General features: G+C 38.6%; 1 protein-coding gene across 1 annotated transcript in view; it reads right to left on the bottom strand.

The window, feature by feature from the left end:
- Positions 1-14709, bottom strand: part of SEC23A (SEC23 homolog A, COPII component) — a gene marked incomplete in the record, with an annotated part of 60620 nt that overhangs the window by 8773 nt on the left and 37138 nt on the right. Inside the window, 4 exon segments of the mRNA XM_027773392.1 lie at positions 5307-5372; positions 7823-7978; positions 10763-10849; positions 14042-14203. Coding sequence (XP_027629193.1) covers positions 5307-5372; positions 7823-7978; positions 10763-10849; positions 14042-14203 — 471 coding nt within the window.

The raw sequence follows: 14709 nt of genomic DNA, 5'->3' as shown, positions 1-14709 counted from the left end.
CATTTTGTGTGCTGTGATGATGCTTAGGGAAATGAAATGAGTTACCAAAAAAAAAAAAAGTTTCAGGAAAAAAAATATATCTATTCAATGACTGCAGTAGGATATGTAGCCCTAGCTAGGTGCTACTTTATAGGATGCGTAAAGTTAGACTTGTGTTCATGAAAAGGTGTGTGTCACCTGTATTTGCTAGGAGGGTATTTGGATTGATTAGGGTCTTTGGTGATTCAATAAAATATGGGGGAAAACAGTATAGAAAGCAAACATAGATACCAGAGACAGTGTGGTAGGAGAGTGGGAGATGTTAGAAGGTAAGAGATAGGGAATCAAGGATGGGGGGGGTGGAGCAAAACATACAGAAAACAAGAAATGGAAGATCATTTGCTGACAATAACTTGTTTGTTGATGTGCTTGATTGAGACAATATACAGTATACTCTGGATGGAAAATCTCATTTTGTATGCTGTAATGATGTACAGTGAATGAATGCAAATAAATAAACTGAAATTTAATAAAAGAAAAAAAAAAACAGGTGAGCTTTCACTCCACCTCAAAATGTTTCCATCTTTACCTTTCCTCTTATCTTTTGTTTTTGCAGAAAGAAATGCCCTCCCTACCAATGCTTAACCCCCACATGGTACTTGTGCTCATACTGTCGTCTCCTAAGAATTTTAAACATCTGATCTTTTGTCTTTCCCGTACTGGGTTCCTACACTTGGCCTCCAAACAAGCCCTGTGCCCCAATAACCTAATTGACCTTCTATCCTACTATTTACCCATAGGTTAAATTTGCAAAAGAATTATTTATACTTATAACCTCCACTCTTTTCACCCCTACTAGTTCATTACAATCTATCTGCCCCTCAGTCACAGTATTAAAAATGTTTACCAAAGACGACCAATGACCTCCTAGTCACCAAATCCAACCCTCTTTTTCCAGTCTCTTCCTTTAACTACCTATCGTGTTTCAGTGTTTTGTTATCCTCTTTTTTAAAAATTATTTATTTACTTCTATTCATTCATTCATTTTATTTTTATTTGACCAGAGAGAGACACAGAGAGAAAGAGAAGGAAAGTGAGAAAGCAAGCCACCAGGTCCAGGACTCGAACCGTGGTGTCAGCCATGTGGGAGTGTCCAGCGTCTTAACCACCACGCCACCTGCTGGTCCCTTATCCTCTTCTTTGAGAAAGTCCTCCTTCACCTTCTATGGTACTCTTTTTAATCTCCTTCTACATCATTTATTAATTATAAAACACTGCCATCTGCACTTCCTCAAGGTTTTGTCTCATCCCTCTACCTTCCTGTTCTCTTTGGATAAGCCACATCACCTTTCTAGAATCAACTTTCATATCATTGCCCTGGTCATGAAACTCAAGTTGCCAATACCCTGTCCAATATAGCCACATTCAGTATGATTATCCTACTAAGGCTCAATAAGGACATCTAAGTAATATTTTAAGCTCTGTTTGTCTAATATTTTCTCTGACTCTCCCACTGACTGCTCACCAAAAGCTTAAAATCCCAAATTACCTCAATTACTTTTTTTTTTTTTATTCAAGCCTACTAGGATACAGTTCCATACCTGATAGTTAAGGAAGGTGGATTCTACATGGTCAATTGTACAGTAAGTCCTGGCCCTGGAAGCTTGAAAAACACACTAGGCAAGTATGCCATGTGTGACCAAGATCCTGACAGGATGGAGAAATGGATAAGGGATTTGCAGTGTTGACCATACCCACGGGGGAGATGCTTTCTCCCTCTGCCTCTCTCTCTCTGATAAGCACATGTGTCATCTGACAAAAAAAAAAAAAAAAAAATTCAAGCCTACTGGGGCCAGTAGGTAGCATAGCAGTAATATCAGTGGACTCCCAAATGGCCGACCATGGCTCAAGTCCCAGATCCGGTGGCTTAAAAATCACCAGGCACGTGTGCATGTGTGCCTAAGATCCTAGGAGGAGAATGGAGGAGAAGGGATTGTGTCATGGCCATCTCCCTTTGGGTGATTTCTCACTTTCCCTCTCACTGTCTGTCTGTCTCTGTCTCTCTCACTTTCTGGCCAGTGCACATAAAACCTCTCAGGAAAAAAAAAAAAAAATTCAAGCCTACTGGAGCTATCCTATAGTACAGTGGTTGAATGCTGTGCAGAGTAAGCTGGATCCCACAGCACTAACTGAGGTTCAAGTCCCAGTCCCAGCGACAACCCACCAGGCATGCACGGGTGTGTACATAGAATCTTAACAGGATGGAAAGGTGGAGGAAAAGGGACGGCGGCGTGACAAAGCCCTGTTGGGGGGGTTCTCTCTCACTCTCTCTCTCTCCACACATGCATAGGTGCTCTCTCACTCTCTCTCTCTTAACACATATGTGTATCCTCTGACATTAAAATTAAAAAAAAAAAATCAAGCCTACAGAAAAGTTAAGAAAGAAATATGATAAGACCCACCTATCATATACTTAAATTCACTATTAATATTTCACATTTGCTTAGTTTCTATTTTTCCTTTTCTCTTTTTTGTTTTTGTTTAATTATTTCTGTAAGTTCAAAACATTGTAACATTTTACCCCTGAATTCATCAGGATCTACCTCCTAGGATAAAGGATGATCTATTTAATCACAACACCATTAATTGACATATAGTCTATATTCAAATATCACTAATCATCCCAATTATGTTTCTTCTAGCTATTATCTCCCTCTTATCCAATCAGAATTCAGAATTGTGTGTGTGCGCGCGTGCGTGCATGCGTTTGTGTGTTTGTATGGCTGTCATGTCTTGAAGTAATAAGCTTTCCCGCAACTTCTATCAAGTTCCATCAAGTCTACTGGAGGAGTCCGACCCGGTGAGGCCCCAGGATCTGTCTGAGCCCCCAGACCTTTGAGCTCCGCTTCTGGTCGGATCAACACGTTGGCAAGGCTACTGTTGTGCACCCCCCGACCTTGGAACAAAGCTTGGGTCAGTTAGCATGTCAGCAAGGCTGCTTGCTATTTGCTCCAGAGAATTGAGGCAGCCTCACTGGGAAACGACCCCCCTCTGACTCCCCAATTTACTACTATGAAAGAATTGCATAGCTCTCCTATACATCCTGAGTATATGATAAAATCTTCCAGGAAGTCCCCCAACCGACAGCTCCCCTTTGCTCTGATCACTTACTATTAATTACAATGCTTTATCTCCATGGTCACAATAGAGGGTGGGCTGAAGTTCTTTCTAGGCAGAAGTAATCTTGACCTTTGGAAGGCCCTTAAATTCTTCCTTTCTTTATGTACAATAGGATTAGGCCAAAACTGGCCCAGGACACCTCTGCCCTCTCCAAGTGAAATAGATAAATGTATTAGGACTCCTCAAATTAAGTTTTAGATCCCTACAAAACTGTGTATAAGTATCATTCTTTATTAAGATCCATAAAAACTAATATCTATTCTTGAGATTTTCTTTTCTCAGCACCATTCTCAGTAATCACAAGATGGCTCCTGCGCCGCATCTGCTGATAATTGAAACGCGTAGCCCCTCTCCCATTTACTTGTATGTAACACATTTTCAATAAAAAGGCACGATTATTCCTAGCAGTTGTCACTCCTCAGAGGGCGACCTCTGAGGGGTGTCCGGCATAGGACGTGCAAGAAAGGCATCGAGGCCTCTGTCTTCTGTTCACCTTCGCTGCCTTCGTCGAGATAACCCACCCACGCCGAGGCTAGACCCCGGCAGTCTACTTTTGTTTTTTTTAGATTGGTGTGTGTTTGTTTGGTTTGTTTGGTCACAAGGGGCATGTGCTTGCCAGAGAGCGCTAGAAAGAGGAAAATAAGAAATCACCTCCCGGGACCAGCAGTTGGCGTAATGGCTATGTCGCTGGACTCCCATGTAGTCGACCGCAGTTCGAGTCCCGGACCCAGTGGCTTAAACTCACGCGGGGCGCATGTGCGTGCGTGCCCAAGATCCCGAGAAGAGAATGGAGGAGAAAGGATTGTGGCGTGGCCACCCCCCCTCGGGGGTGATTTCCTGCTTTCTGTCTCTCTGTCTGTCGGGCGAGCACACGCGCCCTATAGCAAAAACCTCTCCAAAAAAAAGAAAAAGAAGAAGAAATCACCTCCCAGGAGAGATGGCCACATCCCAATCATTTCTCTTCATTCTCCCACTGGGATTTTGGGCATACATGCACACAAACCTGGCATGGTTTTCAAGCCAACAGGTCCAGGATCCAAATCATGGAGTTGGCCTTTTGGGATCCAGCACCTTAACCACCATGCCATCTGCCAGCCCTCAAATCTACTTTTGAAATGTCTCCCAAATCCATCCTTTAACCAGTTTGCTTTCACTTCCTTGTATTTGAATTATTTTCATAAATAGTTTCAGTCTACTGACTACTCCCAGTTATTATTAAGATTCAATATACTATCCAAGACTCAAATTTCCCACTGTCCAAAAACCTTCAATGACTCTCCAGTACTTACGAAATAAAAACTCAACTTCGCAGTCTTCAACCTGGCATTCAAGATCTTCCACAATTTGATTACATAATATAATTCCAGTTTTGTTCTATTATTTGTCTCTGTATGTACTCTATTATCTTAACCCATACTATTTTCTTCCTAGAATTCGTCTCCTTACACAATTTCTACTTACTTAATAATAACCATTCTTTTAACTAAACATCCCTTTTTTCTGAGCTCTTTTATGACCATGTTCCCTGTCTCCTGTTGCTATCATGTGACCACTTCCCCTCTTCCTCTTATAATCTCTATAATATTTTGTATCTTTTTAAAGACATATATCCAGTTCTGCTTCTAACTTACTTAGATGTGTATCTTCTCTCTAATAATAGACTACAAACTCTACAAAGGCAGGAATGACAAACTGTGTACACTGAAACATCCATTCAGAATCCTGCATAAATCTGACACTTGACAGATGCTGACATAGCCAGAGGTAGGACCTCTACCAAATTAAAATACATCGATAATGATTTGCAGGCTTCCAACTTCTCCTTCTCAACTACAATCTCTGGCCTCTCCGCGCATACTGTGGTTCACAGTCTAGCATTAAACTTGAATCATCACTTCCTAACTTATCTTATATATACTTTATTGCTTTTTTCCTCAAGGGTATGGTGCTAAACTTGAAATATGAAGAGGTTCTATTTGACAGGATGACTTTTTTATTTTGTATGGAGCCAATACTAATTCTATTTTCTACTCTTATTTACTTCATCACATATTTACTAAATACATAGAAAATATGTGGCTGTTATTAAAATAACAAACTAAAAATATTCAAAGAAATAGTTTTCAAGAACTGCTATTTACACTTACCTGCCCCCAGGCATACATATTATTATGGGTCTGTGAAGGGTTGACTTTTGAAAGCAGGAAACGGGCCTTAAAAGCAAAGAAAAAAAATATTATCCATCAAAAACAGATCCAGTCAACATAAGGTGAATAACATTATCCATCAAAAATAGATTCAGTCAATATAAGGCTTAAAGTTAATTTTATTAAAATGTAACTTTTAAAAAGATTAACTAAATTTTGAAATGTTTAGACCACTGTTATAAATAATAAATGCAACCTCTTCTCTCCAAATCATTTATACATAATTAATACTGGGTCATCAGAAAAATCATGACACATTTTTGCACAGAAAAATACATCATAACTTTCCTGGCAACCCAATAAATTGCTGAGTCCCACATAAAAGCTCTATGTACAACAATTATGATAAGGTTAGTTTGAAATTACTAACTTCTGAAAGGTCAGAAGTTTGACGCTTCAAATAATAATGAAAATAAAAACCATAAAAAACTATGTATTTCTTCACTTTAAACAATGACTTTCAAACGGCTTTAAACTGCAAGTGACAAATACTCAGCATTTTACCCATCTACCCGTTACAGCTCATCACTGTGAAAATAATCAAAAGAGAAGAAGAAAACAGAATACATGTGGTGAGACACCATGAGAGAACCAATCATAAATTTTCAGTTCATACTAGAAGAACACAGTCAGTCACATTTTTGACATTTAGTATATACATAATATCTGCTTTTATATTTTAACGGGTATGTGTGCTCACCAAAGACAATGAGAGAGAGGCAGATAGCACCCTCTGATAGGGCACAGTCATGCTGCAATCCCCTTTCTTCTATTTCTCCATCATGTCAGGATTTAGGGAATATATACACATGCACCTGGTGTGTTCCTAAAACCACCAGCTAAGTGGGATCTGGCTCCCTTAACCGGAAGGCTATGGGGCTGGCCCCACACAAAATCATTTTCTACTCTCAAAGTAATCAGTTCAACACAGTGAAGATACTGGCCCTGGAGTCAGAACAACAATATTCAAATCCCAACTCCTCCATTTACTGTGTTTCCTTGGATACAAATAAGCTAAGCTTTCGTTATATTACCTGTAAGATGGAGTTAACAGTATTCTTATGAGAATCAAATGAGATAAAGAAAGTAAAGTGCTTTGAAGTTTCAATAAATGAAGCTCCCACTCTAAATATAAAAAATTCTAATGGTAAGTGCTATCATTTCTAAATAATAGTTACTAACACTTCCTACCTATTTTGTAATACTGTGCTAGGTACTGGGAATATAGCAATAAACAAAGTATGGTTCCTGTCTTCAAGGATCAAGTGAAACAAACTTATTAACAACCTATACAGTTGACCTGTGTGAGGGGGCACCCCCTACATACTCAAAAATCCAGGGACCAGCAGTTAGCTTAATGGCTATGTCTCTGGACTCCCACGTAGTCGACCGCGGTTTAAGTCCCGGATCCGGCGGCTTAAAACTCACATTGGGCACGTGTGCGTGTGTGCCCAAGATCCCAAGAGGAGAATGGAGGAGAAGGGATTGTGGCATGGCCATCCCCCCAGGGGGGTGATTTCTCGCTTTCTGTCTCTCTCTGTCTGGCGAGCGCACACACTCCATAGCAAAAACCTCTCCAAAAAGAAAAAGAAAAAAAGAAAAAAAAATCCACATGGAAGTGGACCCACATAGGCAAGCCCATGTTGTTCAGGATCAGTTAAAATTAAGTCATTATAAGTCTGATAAAAATTACAAGGGAAAAGTAACCACTGTTTTATGAGTTTATATTTAGGGACCCTAACCTAGCCTTCTGCGGGCCTCAAAAAGGATATCTCGTATCTACATATATCATATGTAATCCTTATAATTCAAAAAACCACACCTTTCATAATATCACAAATTCCTATTTAACGACTTATTTTCTAGAAAATTGGAATGATAAAATGAAGAAAATGGGAAAATGCAAGTTATCACAGTCATAGACTAAATTAATTCTCAAGCTTTTCATATCTTCTTGCTCAGCTGAAACTGACATATCACCACAATGCCATCCTGCCTGTTATGAAAGCTAGGCTGGGGACAGAAGATGAGGGAAGCTACCAGCTTTAGGCAACTACATAATCATTGTATTGCTTTGCTCTCAAGCTAAAGGAAGAAACAAATACTGGATTCCTTCCCCTCCCTAGCTTTTCTGTTTGACTTATGAAGCAGTCTGTACAAATTAAAAGCCAGAGAACAGGAACCAGCAGATGGCATAATGGTTATGTTGTTGGACTCCCACTTAGTCGACCTTGATTTGCGTCCTGGACTCAGTGGCTTGGAACTCACACTGGTGCGTGTGCACGCATGCCTAAAATCCCGAAAGGAGAGTGGAGGAAAAGGGATTGTGGCGTGGTCATCCCCTGAGGCAGATTGCTTGCTTTCTGTCTCTGGCAAGTGCACGTGTCCTATAGCAAAATCTCTCTAAAAGAAAAATAAAAAGCCAGAGGACAAGTAACCAAACAAAGACTACTTACCTGACTGCCCCCATGTTCAGTGTCGATATACCTTGGCATTGGAAATCTGGAGTGAAGAATCTCCTGTGCATCATCCACTGGGGCTTGCAAAAGGTGGCGGAAATTTTCATACTCTGGCATATCCTGATATCCTGATTTCCGCCACTGTGCTATCGTCTAATTTTAAAATAATTAAAGAGATGATGAATATGCTAATAACCTTAATTTAATTATCATACACTGCATGCATGCTCTGGTACCCCACAAAGATGTAGGTAAGTATAAAATAAAATTTAAACAATAATAATAAACGAATTATTTTTAAATCTCTTACCCATCCAAAAATCTTTTTTTAGAGTGGCATGGTGGTTAAGGCAGCTAGATCCCACATGGCCGACCACCAAGCTAACTGCTGGCCCCAAGTCAGAACATTTGTCAAAGAGAAACTTATCAAATCAATGTTAGCTAAAAGCTATCTATATACCTTTATGATATGTGAGGGAAATTTCTGTTATATATCTCCCGGAGACTTTGAAATTAATGGATTGCTATTATGAAGTCTCACCAATAGAGTTATATGCTGGCAACACATAAAAACCTTAATAATAATAGTATTAACATTATAAAGATAGGGTCAGCAGGTGGCATGGTGGTTAAGGCGGCTGGAATCCCACATGGCTGACCACAGTTCAAGTCCAGGACCTGGCAGCTTGCTTTCTCACTTTCCTTCTCTCTCTTTGTCTCTCTCTGGTCAAATTAAAAATAAAATAAAGTAAAATAAAATAAATGAATAAAATTTAAAAAAACATTACTTTAAAAAAATTATAAAGACAATACACCTATAGAAAAGCAACTGAATTAATAAATAAAAATAAAGGAACAGTCATCAGCCCTTCTGACTTCTTTAAGCATATTAACAATAAGCTATCAGGATGTCGGGAGAGTGTTTTTCTATGTAAAAATGCATTATGTCTTTCTTGACAACCCAATATTTAAAGAAGCAAAAATTTCCATGAAAACAAAGAAATTTAAAAAAAAGTCTTTCAACATTATAGGTATAATTCTCATAAATATGTAAAGGGCATTAGAATCTGGTATCAACTTAAAATAATTTAAAAATAACAGTAAAATTAATCTAGTAAGTGATCCAGTGGTTAACACGCTAGACTCCCACATGGCTGACTATGGTTTGAGTCTTAGACCTGGTGGCTTAATGATCACTCTGGCACATGTGCATGTATGCCCGCAATCCTGAGAGGAGAATGGAGGAGAAGAGACTAGGTGTGAACATTCTCCCAGGGGATGATTTCTCACTTTCCCTCTCTCTGTCTGTCTCTAGTGAGTGCATGTTCCCTATGGTAAAAACCTAAAAAAGAAAATAAAAATAAAATATATAAATTAGCCTTATACAAGTCCTAGATGTATTATTTAACAGGCTATCTTGAGTAAAATGTGTACTATTAGAGTATAAATCTGAACTCACTTAAGACTGACATAACTAGGGAACCAGCAGTTAGCATAATGTCGCTGGACTCCCACATAGTCGACCAGGGTTCACATCCCAGACCCGGTGGCTTAAAGCTCACGCCGGGCGCGTGTGTGTGCGTGCTCAAGATCCCGAGAGGAGAATGGAGGAGAAGGGATTGTGGCATGACCATCCCCCCTGGGGGGTGATTTCTCGCTTTCTGTCTCTGTGTCTCTGTCTGTCTGGCGAGCACACGCGCCCTCTAGCGAAAAAAAATAAAAAAATAAAAAAACCTCTCCAAAAAAAAAGATTGACATAACTAGAAAAATAAATTTGTAGTGGCCAGCAGGTGGTGTAGTGGTTGAGGCACTGGACTCCCACATGGCTTACTGCAGTTTGAGTCCCAGACTCAGAGACCTGAAATTCACACCAACAGTGCATGCCCAAAATCCTAGGAGGAGAATGGAGGAGAAGGAAATGAGGCATGGCCATTCCCAATGGATGCTGATTTCTCACTCTCTGTCTCTCTGTGTCTCTGGCGAGTGCACGTGCCCTACAGTAAAAATGGAAAAAGAAAAAAAAAAGAAAGAAAGAAATCTGTACACGTTACTAAAATACTAAACTATAAGCCTGAGCATAGGGCTTTGGGTGAAAAAAAAAAAAATCTCTGAATCTTCCAAAACACCCAGAGTACAGTGTTTGATTTTTTATAGAAAAGAAATATTTAAAATATTGGCGAAATAAATAAATACAGGAATGAATAGAGTTCTGCTAAGTATCTCTATTAAAACTTACCAAGCTACTCAAATATTCTGCTCTTTGCAATCACTAACCATTTCAGTTAAGTTATAAATTTTAATTCATTTATACTTTCAATAAGTTTTCAAGATCATGTGGAACGCTTCTTACAAAAAGCTTCTTTCAATGATTACATGAAATGATGGAAAATCTGCCCCTTGATAAAGGCTGACTGCCCCTCCACAACATCTTTCAATAAATAGTATGTCTATATACATATCTTATTGCATAACGCTACACTTTGGACTAAATATATTTGTCCAATCATGTGGACAAATGAGCAAAATAACCATAGGGCATCAATTGTAATTTGAAGCCTAAAAACCTGTAGGAGGAAGAATCACAGTTTGTAAATATTGTATAAAAATAAAAATCAACATTTACCATGGATAAAACATTAGCCATATATTAAAGGGAGAAGAAACTTCTCTCCATAAAAATAAAACTTTATATGCATAGCTTTAAATGCTATGGAGGGCCAGGGGGTGACACAGTGGTAACACAATTAGACTCCATAGAAAAGGTCCTGGGTTCACAACCTGGGACATCCCTAAGCATGTGTATGTGAATGCAATCTAGACTAGCTAAGGTTGGGAATAGAATGCAGCATTGGAGGGGCTTGTTCCTTCCCTCTGTCTCTCCTATGGAAAAAAAAGTTAACTTTCATATATATATATATAAATGTTATGGAAACTTACCTCACCATGATAAATCAAAATCTGGAAGAATGTGTCCATGAGAAGAATACGATCTGCAAGAATGCTGCTGCTATCAAGAAGAACCGGCTAACATAAAGAAAACAATGACAGATAAAGAAAAAGGAAAAAATAAATTATTTAAAGATACAAAATAGATCTGTCCAAAATATTTTCTAAATTTTAAATTTATATTTTATTATTTAAAATCTCTTGGTACTATAAATTCTCATAGTACATTTTAATTTTCTAAAGAATCTCTTCCAACTGAGGTAATAAACAATTAAAAATAGAGTGAAAAAGAAAACAAGGGCCTAAGGTAGTTAAGGGAGTTGGATTCTACATGGCCACCACAGTTAGAATCCTGACCCTGGTGGCTTAAAAAACACACCAGGAGTGTGTGTGTATGGCCCCGATCCTAACAGTAAGAAGAAATAGAAGCAAGGAAAAGGGAGAGTGACCATGCTCTACTGGGAGGTGCTTTCTCCCTCTCTTTCACGCTGTCTCTCTCTGGTGAGCACACATGTCCTCTGGCAATTAAAAAATTTAAAATTAAAAAATAGAAAATCAAAGTATTGGCACCACTGAGGGAAACAGGAAAGGTGCAAGATAAAGTAAATTTGGAACAAGAGGAAAATAGTTCTGTTAATAAAATAAAAGGGAGTGATCTGGACTGATGACATAAACATGACTTATCACATGCACAAAGATAGTAATTAAAAGCTATGGAATTAGATTACATCACTCAGAAGGAAAATTGCAAAGTACCAAGGATTGAGTCCGTGAGTAAGCTGACACTTAGGGGTCTGAAAGAAAGAAGCCAGCAAAAGGAGACCAAGAAGAAACACAGGATGTGAGTATGGGGACAATCGGGTAAATGCCCCAGGTATCATATAAGCATAGGACAAAAGGTTTCTATTTTTTAAATAGTTATTTAATAATTTTATTTATTTATTTTCAATTTGCTATAGGGCACGTGTGTTCACCAGAAAGAGACAAAGGAAATGTGAGAATGCAAGCCACCAGGTCCAGGATTTGAATCTCCATTCACCATGTGGGAGTCCAGTGCCTTAACCATCATGACACTTACTGGCCCCTAGAGCAAAAAGTTTCCAAGGAGTGAGCCCTCATTTGGTAAATGTTGCTGAGAGCTCTGGCAACATGTAGGACACTGGTGGTCTCTACAAGAGCAGTTGCAGTATACTGTTATGGACAATGTCTGACTAAAAGAAGTTGAAAAAAGAATGTGAGGTGAGAAAATATAGACAAGAAATAATTTTTTAGTTCAACTATGACTGAGAGAAATGGGGTGGCAATTAGAGAAAATGTGGGTCAAGGTGGGTTTTGGTTTTTGTTTTTTGTGGGAGTTTTTTGCTCAATTCTCTTTTTAAAATAAGTGCTGTGAAAAGTTCTTTGAGAATGTTCCAAATTGATCCACGTAGCTAGAAAACACTCCAGGCAGGTGTGCATGCATGGCCAAAATCCCAAAAGGAAGGAGAAATGGAGAACGGACTCTGGCATGACCATACTCCATGGGGAGTGCTGTCTCACTTTCTTTCTTTCTCTTCTCTCTCTCTCTCTCTCTCTCTCAAAAGCAAATTTTAAAATGGAAAAGTTGGAATTTGATAGAAACAGGAACTAAGAGATAGTGGGATTCCAATATCCTTCTACATACTATCCTGCTTTTTCCAGATGTCTGCAACTTACATGTATGGCCCTAAAGTAAAAGAAAATAATTATTTCTAAATATTATTTTCCTGATTCAAAGAACTGTAACACCAAAAAGATACCTTAGACCAACAAGTTTTTTAAAATGTTTTCCTAGAAAACTAGAAGCTATTTGACCAATTACTAAAAGATTATAATAACAACATAAAATATTTTACCTATCTTAAAAAAACAGTGAATAATGGCAGCATGAGATTATTAATCAATAGTTATTATAAACATTCTCTTTATACTGACCCTTCTTAAAGTATTACTTTCAAAGATAGTCATTACATTCTTTAAGTGGTACAACAACTTTTAACTATAGAATAGGGGGAACCAGCAGTTACTGTAATGGTTATGTCGCTGGACTCCCACGTAGTCGACCGCGGTTCGTGTCCCGGACCCGGTGGCTTAAAACTCGCGCCGGGCGCGTGTGCGTGCGTGCCCAAGATCCTGAGAGGAGAATGGAGGAGAAGGGATTGCAGCGTGACTGTCCCCCCTGGGGGGTGATTTCTCTCTTTCTGTCTGTCTCTCTCTGTCTGTCTGGCGAGCGTACGCACCCTATAGCAAAAACCTCTCCGAAGAAAAAAAAAGATCCCGAGAGGAGAATGGAGGAGAAGGGACTGTGGTGTGACCATCCCCCCTGGGGGGTGATTTCTCACTTTCTGTCTCTCTGTCTCTCTCTGTCTGTCTGGTGAGCACATGTGCCCTATAGCGAAAAAACCTCTCAAAAAAAAAAAAATCTATAGAATAGGAAAACTATTCATTTGATAACAGTTAAAATAAGTGGAAGAGTCTTCTAAAAAGGTTAAACAGATGACTTTATCACTCTCCTACATATTGAATAAATAGAAGAACATATGTATTATCTGAAGATGAATGAAAATATATATCTTTATAATCAACTGTATCTATGTTCTCAAAAGACCAAAGGAAAATGAGATTTTATTAAAACAAGAGACAGTTTATGGGACCAGCAGTTAGTGTAATGGCTATGTTGCTGGACTCCCATGTAGTCGACCACAGTTCATGTCCCGGACCCGGTGGCTTAAAACTCATGCCAGGCGTGTGTGCGTGCGTGCCCAAGATCCGAAGAGGAGAATGGAGAAGAAGGGATTGCGGTGTGGCTATCCCCTCTGGGGGGTGATTTCTCGCTTTCTGACTCTATGTCTCTGTCTGTCTGTCTGGCGAGCGCACGCGCCCTATAGCAAAAACTCTCAAAGAAAAAGAAAAAGAGAGAGACAGTTTAGAAAGAATGTGTAACTGTCAGACTCTAAATCCTACAATAAGGCTATAGAATCATAATCACTTCTGGACAATGTTAATGGCATGAAGAAAAATCATAAGCCCTAGATAATTTTATCATCCAGATAGTAGGGAAAAATGTAAATGTCTCTTCAACCTAATTTTTCTATTTTTTAATGATTTCCTAATGCAATCAACATATCTAGCATATGGTAAGAACTCATATTTTAAGTGAATACATTAATAGTTTGAGACAATGATTAATTAATCACACTTAGCAACTTATGTACATTTTTTAAATTTACTTTTGTTTTCTATTGCTCTTACCTCTGGTGGCCCGCTGAAAGAATATGCATACAGAATAGGCTGAATCATGATTAGAGACTGGGTCAGATCTTGACGCATGAAATGGTGACGATAATAAGAACTCTCATCAGGACTATTGTTAAAAACTTGCAAGAAAGGAGATCTTCTTAAATGAAACATAAACTGCAAGAAAAAAACATGTGAGATCACTTTTACTATCACTCAATATTACAACAAAAGTTTAGTAAAAACAAAGTATTAGTCTACAACTAACCACACAATAAAGTAAGTTATGGTAACACATTCTAAATTATATTCTTCAGGAAAGAATATTTTTCATGCTATTTATTAGCCATTTAAAACAGTAATTCTACAGCAATTAAAAAAAAAAAAAAATAGGGCCATGTCAGGGCCTGGTGGTTAAGGCAGCCAGATCCTGACAGTAAGGAGAAATGGAGAAGAGACTGGGGCATAACTATGCCCCATTGAGAGGTGCTTTCTTCCTATCTCTCTCTTTCCATCTCCCTCTGGCAAATACACATGCCTTTTGGAAGTTGAGAAAAAGAAGTGTTTCTGAGTCATTTGCTTCTTACTTCCACTAGAGAAGAAAAAGATGGAATGCCTAGATATTTCTAAAAACCTAAAAGCCTAAGAAAAAGGTCTGGAGTAGGCAGAAAGAGAAAGAAAGG

This window comes from Tupaia chinensis, unplaced genomic scaffold, assembly GCF_000334495.1.
Source record: "Tupaia chinensis unplaced genomic scaffold, TupChi_1.0 Scaffold000350_1, whole genome shotgun sequence".
NCBI lineage: Eukaryota > Metazoa > Chordata > Mammalia > Scandentia > Tupaiidae > Tupaia > Tupaia belangeri.
The sequence above is the reverse complement of the archived record's forward strand: the minus strand, read 5'-3'. Positions and strand labels throughout refer to the sequence as shown.